The following is an 18,080-nucleotide window of genomic DNA, read 5'->3' on the forward strand; positions in this document are numbered from 1 at the left end:
TGTTCCTTCACATTTGTAATGTCAAACGTTGTCTAATACAATAAAAACACAGCTGTTTCCCTCCTTAGGGTAAATTCACTTTTGCAAAAACGTGTTGTTTTTCTCTAATCGTACAAGTCTCATTGTTTCAGTGGGCCTACCTTATCACAGTGGGAGTGATCTCGGCACAGAAAAAGATGCTCAGGTTGCTGACTGCGTGGGAGGAGAACATGCCGATGATAGAAAAGGCGACGGAGAAGTTCTTATTCAGCGTACCCGAGTTATCTGCAGACAAAGCAGGAGACACAAATGGCAATTTCTACTCTGTGTAATCAGAAGAAAACATAGGTAAAGGAAGCTGGGAAACATATTTTCAAAAAGCACAATATATAGTTTAATATTCCTAAACAACATACGGAGATTAGACAATGGGTTACTGTGAATTCAACTGGTGAAAATTAAGGACGTATGGAAGTAAAGAACGGCCATAAAAACTTGAATTTGTACATGCAACTGTATATCTGATTTTGAAAATTATCCAGTATCAAATACTTCCATTGTACTTTATTAGGGTGGGGGTTATTTTTTCTAAGTTGTGACATTTAAAAATAAAAAATTCAGTTCCACAAATTCAAGCGTATCAGGGTTTTCAGTTACTCATCTAAACTTCTTTATCATACTGCGTGACTTAGAGGATGTGACCTGATAGGAAAGCTGTGATTGATTCTTTTTAGACCTGATTTGATTCTTTTTTATTTATTTTGTATTAAAAAAGGCACTTGACGTTTTGAAATTGGTCAATTTCAAAGCACTCAAACCCCATGGATGGAGTTCAAGGTAAAATACTCCAATGCTACAAACCAATTGAAATAACTAACTATCCAGTAGTGGTCTAATAAATACAAAAAAATAACTGTGGTGGCATTGCTTTGTTTTCGTAGAATAAATGTAGTCTGATTGTAGTCCATTCGACTGATGAATGTAGAATGAATGTGTCTATTATTACTCGAGCATTTAGTAAACCAAAATGAAAAGTGCCAATAAAAATGGTTTTCCTGACGCTAATGTGTATTTTCTCAAGTCATTAAAGATTGGGTTTCATACTAACAGCCCATTCAGATCAAAGATGGTTTGAATACAGTTGATATCTGTTGAATGAGTCATGTTCAAGATGGCATAAAGAAGATCAGAGGAGACTGCTCCGTGATCAAAAGAGGGAATAGTGAAGGAAAGCTGATTCACAGCTCAATAACAAAGAAGCTCACCCTCTCCAACACAAAGGGGCTAAATAAGTGAAAAGCTAGCCATAATCACATCTAGGAGTTCATTATCTATCTGCAGGGCTTGCATACGCCTAATGAAATACTGCAGGATGTCTATGCAGCACATTTCCAAAAACCTCATCAAGATAATGGAGCAACTTAAGTGATGAGTGCTGTAAGAGGATTCAATTCACACTTTGAAAGAATGTGAAGCAGATACAAAATTATATTGTATATAAAACATCGGAGCAAGACTACTCAATACTTGATCAGTTTATCTGTTACAAAGAGAAAAGAAATGAAGACATTGGTTTACCTATATTCAGATGGCCACTGTACTTCCCCACCACTAAAGGGAAATAAGAGATAAACAGATATTTATCAGCCAAAAACACAAGCAGATCATGAAATATACTCAAGTCAAACATTAAAAACAACACACACACACACACACACACACACACACACACACACACACACACACACACACACACACACACACACACACACACACACACACACACACACACCTCTGGAGAAGAACATGAAACAGGAGTGTAACCTTGATGTGTTGACTCTGGTTAAACATTAAAGCTTGCTCATTTGTAACTAAAGAAACTGGTACACATTGACTGGTACGCAGTTTGAAATGCAGTTTGAAATCTTGTTCGACCACTCCATTAGAAACAACTGACCACATAGTTCACTCACCACCTCAGGTGAGCCACACGCAAGATGGGGTCGGATTGGTCTTTCTTTTAAATGCAATTCATTGATTGCACTTCAAGTCAATAATCTGTTGAATTATGTCCGCTATGATAGGGGTTCCTGTCTGACAAAAGAATAATTTTGTCCAAAACCATTTGTTTTCATTTTTATGTATTCATTCAGATTTTTAAAACTGAGTTCCCTTTATTTCATTTTACCTTACTTCCCTAAGATCAAATCTTAAAAACCTGTGACCCAATGATATTGTTTCATTAGGTAAAAAGGCAAAAGTAGAGGAATTGTTGATTGTAGCACATAGTATTTGTTGTTTCGGCCATGAATGAAAACACATTTTGTACACTAGTGAGTATTTTCAGCAGCAGGATGTGTATGTGGACTCAAAACAACAGTGCCCATGTTCATTGTAATTAAGTCATTGGGAAACAGTGGAGCATTGTGGCACAGAGGAATTAGATGCATGTGGTTTTGGGTACACAGAATATAGTAGATAGTTTGGATCAGTTCATTGTTGGTTTAGGTCTTCTCATGGGATTTGTTGGCAATCAAAAAAATATAGAACAGAACCAGAAAAAAATGACATTCTTCTTCACCAAAAACCAAGATACGATATATCCTATAATTCAAAACATGTTATAGAGCTTCTTTGGATTGAGTGATTGAGAGTGCCACAGATATTTAAAGCCACTAAACACCACCAGTGTGAAATCTTCCTAAGTGGACATCACAAAATACTCACAGTTAAGCAGGCCCAACTGCAGTAGAGATGCCAGGGCAGTGATGATCATAAACATGAGAAGGCCCCCCCTCCGGCCCATCAGGCCCACGGCCGGGCACAGGGCCATGCAGGAGGCCACCGCAATGCCCGCCATGGTGTAGTAATCTGCATAGAAGTTATGGAACATAGTCGTCTCCTGAGCCTCAGGGTCCATCATGCTGCGGGCGAAGCAGTGGTGGATCCCATAGCCTGTTAGCCTGGGTGAAGAGCAAAAACAGGGCTAGGTAAGGAGATACTAGTAGATCAGAGAGAAAATGAGAATGTTTTAAAGAAACCAAAGAAGGAAGGGGCAGAATTGTGAACAACAAAATATGGAGAAAATAGATCCAAGCATAGTGTTAAAGATGAAGAGGTTGGGAGGAGATGGAAGAGGAAGAGAGATAATTCAAGGTTTATCATGTTTTCTCCCAACATATCTCAAACGAAACATCAAAAGATATGTAAACACTAGGTCACACACACACACACACACACACACACACACACACACACACACACACACACACACACACACACACACACAAAAACAGGAGTAAACATTCACACACCCTCTCTGCTGGTTGTCTAATGTTTCATAAGGACACAGCTCATGTAAAATTCATGCTGACTTGGGGGGTTAGGGATACCGTGCACTAAAGCAGAGTTAAAGCTGGGTCAGCCTCGCTAGAGATTAGTTCTCAGATGGAGAGGGGAGATCCCACCGGAGATGAAAAGAGAGAGCAGCACAAATATGGAAGGGAAGAAGCATTCAGGGCTACTGATCAATGCCGTTTTAAGCCTCAAGGTTAATAGTGCCATCTCGTCTGCACAAAATGGCGCGTCTGACTGGCATTGCCTCGCCCCACAGAGACACACACGTGCATTCCCGTTTCCTTACACACACACACACACACACACACACACACACACACACACACACACACACACACACACACACACACACACACACACACACACACACACACACACACACACACACACACAACACACACACACACACACACACACACACACACACACACACACACACACACACACACACACACACACACACACACACACACACACACACACACACACACACACACACACACACACACACACACACACACACACACACACACACACACCTTGAAAGGTATTGCTGCTGTATTTCTAAGTGCTAAAGCAAATGGCAAACACTTACGAGTTGACACAGAGCACAAAAATGTTCTTCCACAGGTTTCTCGTCCCGACCATTTTCACAATGCACGTCTTCTTGTGTTTATTTTGAAGAGCTCTCTGCAGTTCTGTGAGAAAGCAAACATGTTAATCTTAGCACCTTACATTGGAGGGTCATATCAATATTTGAGCATAACTTTAACTGTAGCAAAGGGTGGCAAGTCTTAATTGCAAGGTCTGCCTTGTTTCCCCCCCACAAAAAGATAGTTTTTGTAATGTGACTGCTATGTAAGCTAGGTATTGCTAATTAAAAATGTGTTCAACCTGTTGTATACACACCTAGTAGTTATCCTTAAATGATCTTTCCTTTGCCAATTACCTGTCATATTCTTCAAAGGGCTGTGACTAAGACATGTTCAACAGATGACAACAAATTAGAAGCAATACAGTTCACTGTAAATCATTAAACATTCATGTAATAACATGTCTAACACAAGTATTTAGAAAATCCTGGGTACAACCCTTAAATGCTGTCTGCATATCAGCCAACATTTACACTGATTCCAATAAAATAATGTGATATGGGTGAATATCAACCTGCTCACAGTATAAATCAATCAGGCTTTAGTTAATATAAACATATTACATTGAGTCAAAGTAGAATTTAACTTATTAATTTGCAATAACAGAAAAATACAAATACATTTTTGATGAGCACATTTGAGCTTCCACTGCTTTGTGAAACACACGAATAACTGTTCTCACTGTAGAGCAGGAACAGTTCTTGATAAATATGCTGGTGATGTGTGACATGCATACGGTGGATGTTTTGGTATCAGATTGCGGGTTGCCACAGAAACACACCTCTGCTTTGTGCTACAGTATGTTCACGTTGACTCAGGTATGGGACAAAATTCCACACACCGCCTCAAGGTTATCTCGGCTGCATATCCAGGCTTCAAACAGGGACTAAGACTCTCCCCACCAATTCACATGTTTCCGCTCACTATCCAAAGATGACCTAATCAGCAGTTACACATGCGTCTGTCATGTCCGAGCGATTAAAAAAGTTGCTGTGCTATACTGGAAGTTTGTACATCCAGTGCCCAGTGTTGTATTTAATGCTGAGCAGTTAAAAGTAGGACATATTACAGGAAGGGTTGAGGACAGCCAGTTACTATAAAAAAAAAAGACAGACGATAAATTATTGTCTGTGGCAATGTACTTTACTTAATGCTGCCTCAGCACACAGTTCTTAAAAAAGTGCAGTCAATTTCACACCGACTAGTTCCTCTTTGAACCTTTTCCCAGCTGTGGCACCGTTTTATTTTTGTATGGATTGATAAATACAGTGAGTATAAGTAGACAACATTGACAGCGCTAACGAAGGCAATCTGCTATGACGTTAAACGACAACACAGTTCACTCTTTCCTGATAGCAGGTCTTCTGAGTACAGAGACAGTTAACCCAGAGTCAGAGTGCATGACTCGCATCCATCTGCCGTCTGCACACCATCCTGTCAGCTCTAACTGAGGCTTTAACGAAATGAATGATCGTTGTAGAGTGTCATAATGTAATGTTCAACACCCACTGCTCTCTGGACTGGCGCGTAACTATGGTAACATAGCAGGAAGCAGATATAACCTTGTCAATCTGTTTTATTGAGGAAAGCACAGCTGGATATACTACCACTCACCCAGCTCTTTACAAAGGAGAATCTAAGCTTGGAAGATGGCACTGACACAATGACTACTTTTACATGAAGAATCCATCGACATACATGCAGTAATCATAATATCAAAATGTAAGAAGCAGCCTTTGATTTCAGATTTCGTAAATCAGTATTTTATTACCTGTGAGGATATTATCCGGGTCCAGCTCCATGTTCACTTGGTTTTTCTTTGCTATGTGTCCCATGATCCACTTGGAGCGGCAGTACTGCTGAGTGGCCAGTAGCCAACGCAGTGACTCAGGGAAGATCCTGCCAGAAAGATGGGGATGTCCTCGTTAATAACACATCCGAAATGACTCCGAAAGAAATCAATCTCGCTTTTAAAAAGGCAGATTGAATGCTCTATTATCTAGTATAAAATCTGGATTTTAGTTTACCAGTGTGCCATTCCAACACATTTCGATTTAAATGCAGAAAACTATTGAATGGCAACCTACAGAAAGATTAGAAACTGTATCATAAACAAGAAATCCAGCTTCACAAACAAACACTCGCATTTACAGGTGGCGTGGCCCAGATGTCTTCACAGGGGGAACAACAAACAAACACATGACTGTCAGCCATTGTTATCCCTGTCCCCGTTTGCATTTGCTATGCTCTATTATCTTGGATTTGTATTGCGTTATGTCAATCCTGTGAGCGATCAGGTTTCTCCTCGCAGAAGCATGTCGATGTGAAGACAGTCAGCAGAAACCATGCCTCATTAGCTTCAGCTAGTTGCATTTCTCTGGAACAGATGTCTATATGCAGGATTAATGACATTTCACTGGTGTTGTTTTAACTTTTTTCCCCCAAATCAGCAAACTAAAATCACCTGCAGAGTTGAACTATTCAGCCCAATCAGCTGTTATTTCTATATTTGCAGACTCGGCCACTTGATGAATCCCATTTGTACACATAAACACTGTCTGTCCTAATCAGTTAAGCCAACATGGGTCCATAATGTCCTGAGTCAAGCTTGCTGATTCATTTATTTATCTCAGTAGTTTGTGCTTTGTGGACAGCTCAGTAGAAAAAGGCTACATTGTGAGCTGGTTTGCCAATGAAAGCTTGCCCTTCACCCTGCAGAACAAATTCACCAACTGAAATCCAGTAATATATATAGAGATAAATATCAGTTTCACAACCCACTACTGGTAGTTTTTTCAATCCACCATTGCCATGATCACATCAAAGCAGACAATGACAAATCCCTTTCCACAGCTTAGTCACCTGACTGCTCGGTTATTGTTGTTTGTTTTCACTCACGATAACAGTGACTACCCTGCCAAAGGTTACTGACTCATGCTCTGTGTCTGTAGAAACCACCATCTATCTGTGCTGTTCCCTCTGTCCTACAATTATTGAAGTGCATCGTATCACTAGTATTGATGTTTTATCGATCGATAAGTGCTTTGGAGTGCTTTTGACTTTTCCTGAATGGAAACAGTTAATTCTCAAGGCTCACCATTGAGGAAAGCCAAGGTATTTGATAACTTGAGATATAAATCTCTATTTTATTTATTTATTTTTGCTGGCTTTTACACATCAGCCTTGCTGTGGAGCACTTTGCATTGAATACATGGTGGTTAATGCAAGACTTTATACTGCCTGAGCTTAAGCAAAAAGAAATGTTACTGTAGAGATCACTGCAAATGAGTAAACAAAATACATTACATTTAATTCAGCTGGGAATTTACTTATTAAATAATGTCCTTGCAAAGAAGACTTTCTTTGTTTGAACTATGTAAATCTCCTAGAGCATCTATGGCTTAATGAGGTTTTATTAAGACATTGGTCGCTTAGAATCCAATACATGTAGAGTACAGTGTTTCCCCTAGGATGGAGTCATAGCAGCGGTGCTAAGGCACGTGGACCTATTATAAATGTGAGTGTGGAGCGCGTGGAATTTTTTAGTGTGCACGTGCGAAGTGCGCCCCGCCAATTTGTTTCTATGTGTCTGCCAGCACAAGAAAGGCTCTTGAGGCCTAGTACCAGGGCTGGTTCTAGCCAATTTGCTGCTCTAGGCGAGATTTTAGGCGAGATTTTATATATAAAGAATAAATGAAAAATCTCTACAAAAGTAAAATGCACTAAAAAAACAGAAACTTATTGACATAGGTAATTTACGTCAAAATTGCTTCAAATGTATTCAGTATTGTATGAACATGTTTGAATTGAGGGGTGGACGTCACATCCTCTAGGGGGGACCGGGGGTATGCTCAAGATTTTAAAGTAAAATGTTTCAATCTGGTGCACTTTGAGCACACAATTACTACAGACCTGATCTAGGGGGTACAACTCTAAAAACACCCTTATTAAAAAGATCGTTTTACATTTTAATAATCAAATAAGTATATGAACATAACCAATAACCTACCATAGCCAATAACAAATAAATGTAACTTATTTTAGTTGTTCATTCATATCTTATTTTACCTAGTCAACATTTATTTATTAAATGCATATTTTTGTATCTCTCCAACTTCAAACGATATTTTTGGTTTACTGTCCTATAGTCAGGGGTGCACATAACTTTCTCAGTGAGGTACTCAGATGAGTACCTGGAGTCAGGGCCGGCCCTCGGCATAGACAGTATAGGCGAATGCTAAGGGCGCATCAACCCATAGAGGGCGCCAACATTTATAAAATTAAAAAAAAATTAAAGGATTTAAAATTTCATAACACAATCTCCCAATTTTGGATCAACAAAGTACCTCTGATAACCTCAGCTCAGTGAGGTAAGGGCACACCTTTATATGATCATTATAGCCAGGGTTGGGAGGGTTACTTTGTAAATGTAATCAGTTACTGATTACATGGCTCTGAAAGTAATTCGAATACAGTTACAGTTACGTGTCTTAAAAAAGTAACGTAATCAGATTACTTTTAGATTACTTTCCAAATTGGGTATGTTTTGGTAAACAGGAGACACAAAAAGCAAAAGGAAACTGAACGTGTTTTTACTGTTTTAATGGCTTATCAAGAGCACAACTGAAACATCACATCTGAAACGATGTAACAACATAATACACGTTTTGGGGATGCAGCTTGGGATGTGAGGAGTGAGTGAGGGACACGGCTTAGAACGGGCGTGTCGCCCGCCTTCTGTCCTGCCAGTGTTGGCAGTACATGAATTAAAATGTCTAACTCGGACTTCATTTTAAGGACATTAGCCGCTTTCACACCGCAGGACTTGCGGTACTTTAGTGCCGGCACTAAAGTACCACTAAAGTACCACGGCACTAAATCCGCCAGGGGGCTAGTGCCAATCGCATTCACACCGCAGTACTTTCCCTGAGGCACGATTACGCTGACGTCACTTCATCTTCTTCTTCTCTGGGTTTACTGGCAGGCCGCAAAACCACTTCACGGCGAGTACAACAAAAAAACGAGAGAAGAAGAACTACACGGGGGGGAGGGGGTATAAAGCCCATCCGCTGTATGAGGCGTTTGTTTACTTTCCGACCTCAGACATGATGGAGTTCATAAGGGTAATTTACAAATAAAATACCCCATTATAACAATGGACTTTATCTTTATGTATTTATTATATATTACCCCCTCAGGCTGAATTTGGAAAAGGACATCAACCCTTGTTTGGTGTTTTTCCCTTATTTATCTAAAACAAATGACATGATAAATTACTTGTGTTTATGTGTGTAAGACTTGTGTTTCTGATCAATTCAACCACCGACACCTGTCTGCTCTCACATTCTTCTATTCTGCAAATTTGGGGTGGGACACAATAAATAAAGCTTCGCCAGTTTGTTTGTTTTATTGCACAGTCAAGACATAACAATAACGGCATCATGCTGTTCCAGGTGTGTCGTATGCATGTAAATTGAAGTTAAATAACAGTGTGAAATGTAAAATAAAGTGTAAGTAGTTTCAAAACAATGTAACAGTGGCAATATATATAGCAGCAGACACACCTTAGTGCAAGTTAGGTGTCAGTATTTTTACCCGGCATCCGTGTGCACTGTGCACGATTCCCAGCTCAAGTAGCGAACATCGCTCAAAACATTTGGAGTTGGGAACTGCTTTCTGTAGAAGCTGCTGCATCCCGTCCTTGGAGTAAATTGCCATAAGCGCCGACACTTCCTCATCATTCCACCGCTCCGGTGTTGTAGTACGTGTGGTCATAACTGCTTTAAAGTACAAAAAAACTACTCGCTCAGGTGTGGATGTGGTTTTGTAGCGAGGAAAAAAATGACTGCCTAACAAAACAAATTCAGAGTCTAACGGGGCGTGGTTTGCAATTCGCCCAGCCAATAGAAATAGAATAGAAATTGGCACTCTTTTGTCACCAGGTTCGTACCACCTCTCTAGCAGGGACTAAAAAGTACCAAAAGAGTTCCCGGCACTGAGTAGTCCCGGCGGTGTGAACGCGACATTATTGGTACTAACGGAACTAAAGAACTAAAGTACCAGGGAAAGTCCTGCGGTGTGAACGCGGCTATTTCGGCCAGGGGTGGAGAGCTATATTTGTTTAAGCACCGGATTGGCAAAACAGGAGAGTGTGTGCACCAGTCTGCCTTGATCTATGAATTCATGTCCGTGACACTCACAGTATCTGCTGCCCGCAGCTGTTTTATAGAAGGAACACCTCCTTCACTTCATGAACTCTCTGCAGCGCCAGGAGGCAGCGGGAGGGTTAACTCAGCCTCTGAGAAGCCGAGCGCGCCGCGCAGTGCCTTTCACGCACCGCCTTTCACGCACCGCCTTTCACGCACCGCCTTCACTGTGTTTACCTTCAGAAATAATCATTAGTAAGGCTAAAGAGCGACCGCAGGCTGATGTGTTTTAACCACACACACCTACATGTATATACACACACACACACGCGATTTAAACGCAGACTTCCTCCATGTTTCGTTGTTATTGTTTCAGAGCGAGCGGACCCGCGATTTTTTTTCAAATGCTTTTTTGGCCCATCTGCGGCGGTAATAGGTTTTGTGCGCTGTGATGATTCGGCTGTACCTTTAGCAATGAATATTAAATGTTGAGAGGAAATCTTTCCACCAATAATTCCAATAAGTAATCCAAAATGTATTCACTTCAGGTTTACGAAAGTAACTGTAATCAGATTACTCGTTTTTCAAATGTAACGCGAGCTGAATACAGTTACTTGATTTTTGTATTCTGATTACGTAACGCCGTTACATGTATTCCGTTACAACCCAACCCTGATTATAGCTATAAAAAATAAGAGAATAGGTGAAAAACGGGTATAAAATACTATATGACAGTACAAAAAAGTTGTTATTAATAAACAAGAATACAGTTTGAAAGGGGAGTGATTTGTAAAATATCCATAAAGAAAAAGAAAATCTGCTTACAGTTCTGTTTCATATGGGTGTTGAGAGATGTATCCATAGATTTCCTAATGTTGCTCTCAAAGTGCGCCAGACTTCGTGACCACAGAGCGTGAACGTTGTGATCAGCTGTTTTAGCGCAGTTCTCCAGTGAAGGGGTGGGGGGGGGAGTCTTCCGTTGTACAGACCGACGTTAACAGCAGCCCTGTCTGTGCACACGGAGACCGACTCTGTCGTCCGGTGATCTAACCACCTTCTGGAAAAGCTTCACAAGTACGTCCCCCGCTTTCATCCCTTGCAGTGCCCATCGTACAGGGCAAATTAAAAGTGTAACCGGGGTGAAAAGGGTGTTACATTTACTTAAATATGAATGTTGTTACATCAAGGCCGAAAATTAGGATGAGCACCAACGGTCAAAAATGTTTTTTCCCCTCCCAGAGCTACTAGCACAGCGCCCCCCAGATCTGGAGCCCGAGGCGACCTATGCCAAAAATCGGCCATGCCTAGTACATACAGTGGCAATGTCTCAAGATTTAGCAAAAATACACCTTTATTGAACTTACAGTAACACAAATACTACAAATCCACATCACAAACAATCAAAAATGAAAAAGGGTTGCCACTTATTATTATTTTAATTAAAAAAGTAAAGAAAATATTTTTATTTTTTTGGGTACTTGGCTGGTGCCCCCTAGCAGCGGTGCACATATTTCAGCAGCGGCATTGCACCGCCACTATTTGTATATAGGGGAAACACTGGAGTATGATTGCAGATGGCGTCACATATTTCAGCTTCTTTTTAAACTGATATACACCTTTTAAAAAATTCAACAGAAAACAAAAAGATGGGTTGGTGCCAAAGTGCAGCAGATGCCCAGGTATTTTGCTTACCAGATGTAGGACAGCATCAGCAGCAGGGGACAGATGATGACAGCTTGGAGGACCTGCCAGTCACGACAGAGGTACGCCACTCCAGGCATCAGCAGCTGACCGCCCAGCACCACAAAGCTAGCCACCATGGTCATGGAGAAACGCCATCCTGGTAGGCAGAGCTCGATCCCTGGGGGAGAGAACAAAGAGGAGAGAAAAAGGAAGAGGGCAAGTGTTATAGGTGTTCTGCAACACACAAAGACACAAAAAGTGGCATGTTCAGCATCAAAGCAACATATATATTTTAATAATACAAGCACACATCACCATTTATAACTGTTTCCTTGCTATCTGTATGGAATATGGTTGGCATATCTAACTCCATGAGGTAACAATTTTAAATGACATTTGACACAAATTTCACAATGGTATGCCAATGACGTGAGGGAATGACAAAAAGTGTCAGCTAGGTTAGTACGAATGTATATTTCCCAAATATTCTAAACTGCAAGAATACTACAACATTTACTAAAAATATATACAAAACTAGACGGACACTTGGAGAGCGCCGACCTCCATCAGGGCCATTCATACGAGTGAGAAATGATGTGTTTATTCACCCAGGTAATAAAACAAGGTGATACGTACATTAACAAAGTATTTGCAGTTACCATTATTGTATAGTTTGACCCCTGTAATATGTGTAAGTTAAGCTACAGCTTGTGATGCTTGAGTGACTTTGAAAATAGTAACTTGCTGCTAAGAACTCAAGAGAGACATGAAATGTAAACTTGGCTAGAGATTTAATATCTACCCCGTCCAGTATTTATCCTAAGTAAAATATGGGATCTTAGCTGATGCTAATGCTCACAGAAACAGGTCAAAGTTAGTAAATACATTTTTTGGTATGATACAAGACAGACAACATTTAACGTTTGAATACTGAGACTTTTAACACAAAGAAACAACTGAAACTAGTTTACAGCTTGCAAGCCAGTTACATCCAGAAAAGCATGCAAGAATGGCCTGGCAATTAATGCTTCTATCAGTATAAATTAGATCTCTTTTGAAAGTGGACTGTTCTTTGAAAAAAATCATCCATATGCTTAAACAATTATTCTCACTTTTACAGCTACAGCGCGTGACAAATGTTGAGACATTAGATAAAGGCAATTAATCAGCACATACAGTTATTGTTCAGAGGTAGCAGACAGACCAGGACAGTAGGCTGCTGTGAGAGTGAACCAACTAGAAAGAGGTTGCTTGTGCTCAATTCTCCTCTATCAGAATGGCACTGATTCATTCACCCATCCATTGGCATGCACACCACACTGGCAGCCAGCAACCACAGACAGTCCAGCCCTTCAGTTACTGCAGTGTAGAAGATGGCTTCACATCACCATAGAATAGTGACCAGCACAGTAATGCTGCTATTCTCGCAAAGCCAAAATCGTTTGTCCTGCTTCATTCATCCTTTTTTCTTATACTTCACAATATGTTTCCCTAATGGGCTATTGCTGCTGCCCAAGAATGTAACAGCCTCCATATGGGCCTTTCAAGGTGACAGGGCCAGCATAATACAGTGGGTGTCTGCGAGCTTGCTTCATTCCAGTGGAAAAGACCGGAATTTCAATTAGGACTTGCCCCCTTCTGAGGACATGAATAATGCTCTCTGTTCACAGACACTACCGCAGCTGGAATGACAAAGCCAATGAGCTGAAAGCGGGGTGATCGGTGCAAGACCTGCTGAGTTTGAACCAAGTAACCTCGAGACCCCTTCTCTGTGTACTGCTGGGAGAAAAGTGACGGTTCACTGCTCACAGACTGCATGGGATTTGAATGATTCGGTTATGTATAAGGCGTCATGTGCACTGAACAGGACACTGCATTGTGACTGGGAAAGTACATCCTGTGGTTGGCTATGGGAAAATGCTCACATGCACATATAAAGAAATGACAGGACAAACTAAATTACAAGTAAAGAGATTTTAGAATAAATGTTAATACATATAAAAAAGGAACATGTCCTGTAGATGGAGCTGAAGAATGAGAAACCATAGTTTGATGAAAGGAAAAGAGGCCTGAGCTCCTTCCTCAATCTGACCCTAATCCTTCACAACCCACAAGATCAGCATTCCCACAATGCCCTGCTGAAGCCTGTGTTCTACTGACATAAATCTACCACTAACTAATCTGATGAAACATAAAAGAAACTTACCAAAGATGCTAACCAAGGAACTCATAGCCCAATTGAAATGAATTGTCGACACACTATACAAAGTGGAAATGACATCATCATTGATCAAGCCAAATAACCAATTGATGATGATGATAATCCCCAAAGAAGCTTTGGCAGGTTTGCTGAGGTTGGCAAAACCAGAATATATAAATACCAGTCTCTAGTAGTAGTAGCCACCTCGCCTCACGTCAAGTAAACAGCTAAAGGAGGCCCATTGTTTTACAACTGAAAGAGATTAGTTGACCACTAAATGCACTCAGTGTAGCCGCACCCTATACCCACAGGCTATCATGACCTTTCACTGGTCACATGACGTCCAAGATTCCACGGCCTATCTCGGCCACTCTATCTGTTAAGCGTAACTTGATGATGAGAAGACATTGAGGCGTACCGTATATCTGCACTGAAAGATAACAAAGGTTTGATTGAGTTAGATTTGTATGGCATAATTAGAACCTTTTCACAAGTGCTGCAAGCAGGTGTCACATGTGGCGTGCATCTGTATTTTAGTCGCTTTGGATTCTCATGCCTCAGGGTCAAACGTACCAGATGGTTCCAGACCACTGATCTCCTCCCATACATCTGATTTGTTGAGCTTCCTACATAACTCTAATGTTGAGCTAATTAACCAATGTTTCCTTTAGTTGGAGAAACAATCGACTAATCAAGGTCTTGTCAATACAATTGAAAAATGGGATTCGCTACTTTTCCACATACATTACAAATTGTGAGCTCCCAAGTCTCCCGTGTGTGTGTAATTAAGTTGAGATGTGGTGACTGTAAAGGCCAATGATTCGCATCATTTAAGCATTTTCAGGCTCATAAAACCAAGGACCGTTTGTGCCCACTTGCATTTGTTGAGGCCTTTAATTTGTCGTCTGTTTACTGATGCTAACTGTTCACGTCTCCATGTGCATGAGGGTGTTCTGCATGGGGCTAACCCAGACCTCATTGGGAAGATGTTGAGCTTTATCAATACATTGTTAAAGCTCCACGCCCTCAAAGCTGTGGTCACAGATGGAAATGCTTGGCAAGACCAAACTGGATTCAGGCATGTGCAAAGCTGCCGATTAGTTTTTGGAGTGCTTCCTGTGACTGACAGGCCAGTGCAGCATTGTCAGCAAACAGCACTTCCCTGATTAGGAACTAATGAACCTTGGTTTGGGGTTACTGCAGGTCGAAGAGATTTTTCTTGGTGAAGGCAAATTGCATCCTCAGTAGAACATAGTGACAGCAAAGGAAACCAAACAGTGTGGGGGCGAGTGCACACTGTTCAACCCACAGTTTACAGGCACAGTCTCTGAGAAGAGGACACATTTCTCTTAAGGTATCCCTCACATCTTTATAGAATTGAATCATCCAAAAGCTGTGGCAGAAAGGCAATCCTACTGATGGTAGATCATTAAGCTTCAAGTTCTGGGTATAAACTGGTGAAAACAAACTGTAGTTATGTGACGTTACTCTTCAAACCAAACAATGGTCACAGGGGAGATTCCACAGTATTTTTCTTTATCACTTTATTTATATATTGGGTGATTGTGTTACCACACAAATATCCTGAGCCCCCCCCCCCCCCCCCCCTTTCTTCAAGAACTAAAGAGCGGCTATTGACAAAATGGGGTCATACTCATTGATTAGTCCCTTATCTGGGAGCAAAAAGAAGTCCACAGGCATTTCTCTTTCATCTGTTTGTATTGAAATTCTCGTTATCAAACCACAAGTAAAACCCCACTGGAAGGGCATTTTTCTTTGATATAGATTGTGCTTTAGTGTGTTTTTATGTCCTAACCATCCCACCACTACGCCACAGCCTCCTCCTTCCTCCTACACAGTGAAAAATCTGCACAAAACAGAGCTACCGGCTCTTGCAGAACACAGTAAGTTAGCACTCTGACACAAACACAGCAGAAACGGCATCAAAAGAAAGGGCAAAGGGGGCCCCTGCTGATTTTGACAATCACTGGACTACACTCAGGAATTTGCGACATGAGATAGCTTGAAGATGTCTGCAATGCCTCTCACAAACAACAAAGGTTAAAAAGTAGACCATGACAATTAGGCCACCCGATGTGCCTTTTAATAGGGAAGCAGTCTCCTTAAACAAAGAAACGTAAAAAAAAAACAGATGTAGGATTATTTCCATGTAACCTAATGTGTTAGCAGAGGAAGTCTGCTGGGCAACCACAAATGCAAGCTCTGCACAAAAGGAAACTTTAACCCTGCATAGAGGGAAAGAGAGTTCGCACCTTGACCCATTTATCAGGAGACAGCTAGAGCGTGGAAGGATGAGGAGGGGTCATCCTGTGTATCATGGAAAATACCTTTCTTTGGCTAAAAATCATTGGCTGCCTGTACACAGCCTACATCTATGTCCTAGCCTCTCTCTCATTATACTTTATCATCCTTAATCCTAAATTAAATAAAAAGTCTCCTTAGTAAGGTCCATCTTATGGCAGCACAATACTTATGCAGTGGTGTGGGGCGAAGCTGACTGCTGTCCTCAGGGAGGGATAGCTATAAGATGGGAAATGAAAAGCAGATGTGGCACACAGTTCTCAGGTCAGGTCAGATTGAGCGATATCCATCAGTGCCATAGGCACAAACAGTTTAAACCCTGAGATCATGACAGTCTAGGAAAGGAAGGCAAGCATACAGGCCTTCTGTCTGTCAGAATGTACCAACAAACAGGAACATGACATTTCCACAATAAGCCATTTCCACAGATAAATAAACTTAGAGCTTCTGCTGTCCTTTGTGCCTCACCTACGCATAGAGAGATTAATGTGTGTGGTGACAGCAGGGCACCCCAGAGGAAAATAGAACCCATTACAAGCAACTCAGGAAGTGTGAAGACTGTCTTTCCCTGGCTAACCTTAAGAACACAGCAAAGCACTGCAGCAGGAAGCATGCAGTGCAGAGCATCCTGTCGGAAGCGAGGAGCATTATTTCACTATCATAATGAAGGAAACATGCAAACAGGCAGCTAGGAGGGAACACTCATGATCACATACGCTACTGACCACATGAGAGCATTCAAATCAGTGCTGTCAGACTACCAAACACTCGTTTTGCAAGCCGAATATGATTCCTTAATTAAAAAAGAGGAAATCCCAAACGCTTTTACTGTGCCCTATTCCTTTACGTTTTCCTTGAGAACATTCCTATACATAGTAAGAGTATTGCTGTGTATAGAAATCCTTCTGTAGATCTCTATGATGCTCGTTCAATCAGTGTACAGCAGAGCACTGGTTTTACACTATTCATCGTAGGCTTTGCCGGAGAGGTCACAAGCTCAGGGACAGACTGTGTCGAGGGAGATTGGATTTGTTCTGAAGCATCACATGAGCAGAGTAATAGCGGCAGACAATGAATGGCATATTATTGTGGCAATACATGATTAAAACCTTGAAGAGAGTAATAACTAACACACTTACACTAAGAGAAGTCAATACAAACCGTTTTGGAAATCTGCAGCAGAGAATGCTATTCATCATGTCATCATGTACTTCCCTTCTAGTGTTGCTGGTAACAGGTTTTCTGTCTGCCTGTGTGTGTGTGGGTATATGATCACTAGTCATACTGGTCCAGATGATGTACAAAAGGAGTGACAGCAAACACCCCCTACAAAATCAATATTGTCTGAGTATCTGGGCAGGACAGCAGCAATAGTACCTTATTGACATAAACACAATGCCTTTCCATATGCAGCAACAGAAATTGTTAATACAATTGTAACAAAAACTAAACCAGCTTTTGAAACAACGTAATTTTAGCGCTCGGAGGCAGATGAGGCTTTCAAAATCAATCGAGATCAAAAGAAACCAAATCTGACAGAAAGACTCAAGCATATCGTTGAAGTAACACATCACAAATCCTTAGTGTGTAAAAGTCAAGATGGCGGCAATTAAAGCTGAAAAGAATAAACCATCCCATTATAGTAATAAATAACATTTGGAGCTGGCCATTTACATTTTCATCAATTTAAAAAAACGACTTTCACTTGAAGACCATTACACAGAGCAGTCTGTGTAATGG

At 41.0% G+C, this 18,080-nt stretch overlaps 1 protein-coding gene across 1 annotated transcript in view; it reads right to left on the reverse strand.

Moving 5' to 3' along the window:
- The window catches only part of LOC117461959 (solute carrier family 22 member 23-like), a 37,899-nt gene that overhangs the window by 5,098 nt on the left and 14,721 nt on the right, over window positions 1–18,080 (reverse strand). The window contains exons 5-10 of the mRNA XM_034103953.2: window positions 11,828–11,996; window positions 5,761–5,888; window positions 3,932–4,034; window positions 2,707–2,942; window positions 1,558–1,590; window positions 141–264 (exon numbers count right to left, since the gene is read on the reverse strand). Coding sequence (XP_033959844.1) covers window positions 141–264; window positions 1,558–1,590; window positions 2,707–2,942; window positions 3,932–4,034; window positions 5,761–5,888; window positions 11,828–11,996 — 793 coding nt within the window. The remainder of the gene's footprint in view (window positions 1–140; window positions 265–1,557; window positions 1,591–2,706; window positions 2,943–3,931; window positions 4,035–5,760; window positions 5,889–11,827; window positions 11,997–18,080) is intronic.

This window comes from Pseudochaenichthys georgianus, chromosome 17 (assembly GCF_902827115.2).
Source record: "Pseudochaenichthys georgianus chromosome 17, fPseGeo1.2, whole genome shotgun sequence".
Lineage (NCBI taxonomy): Eukaryota > Metazoa > Chordata > Actinopteri > Perciformes > Channichthyidae > Pseudochaenichthys > Pseudochaenichthys georgianus.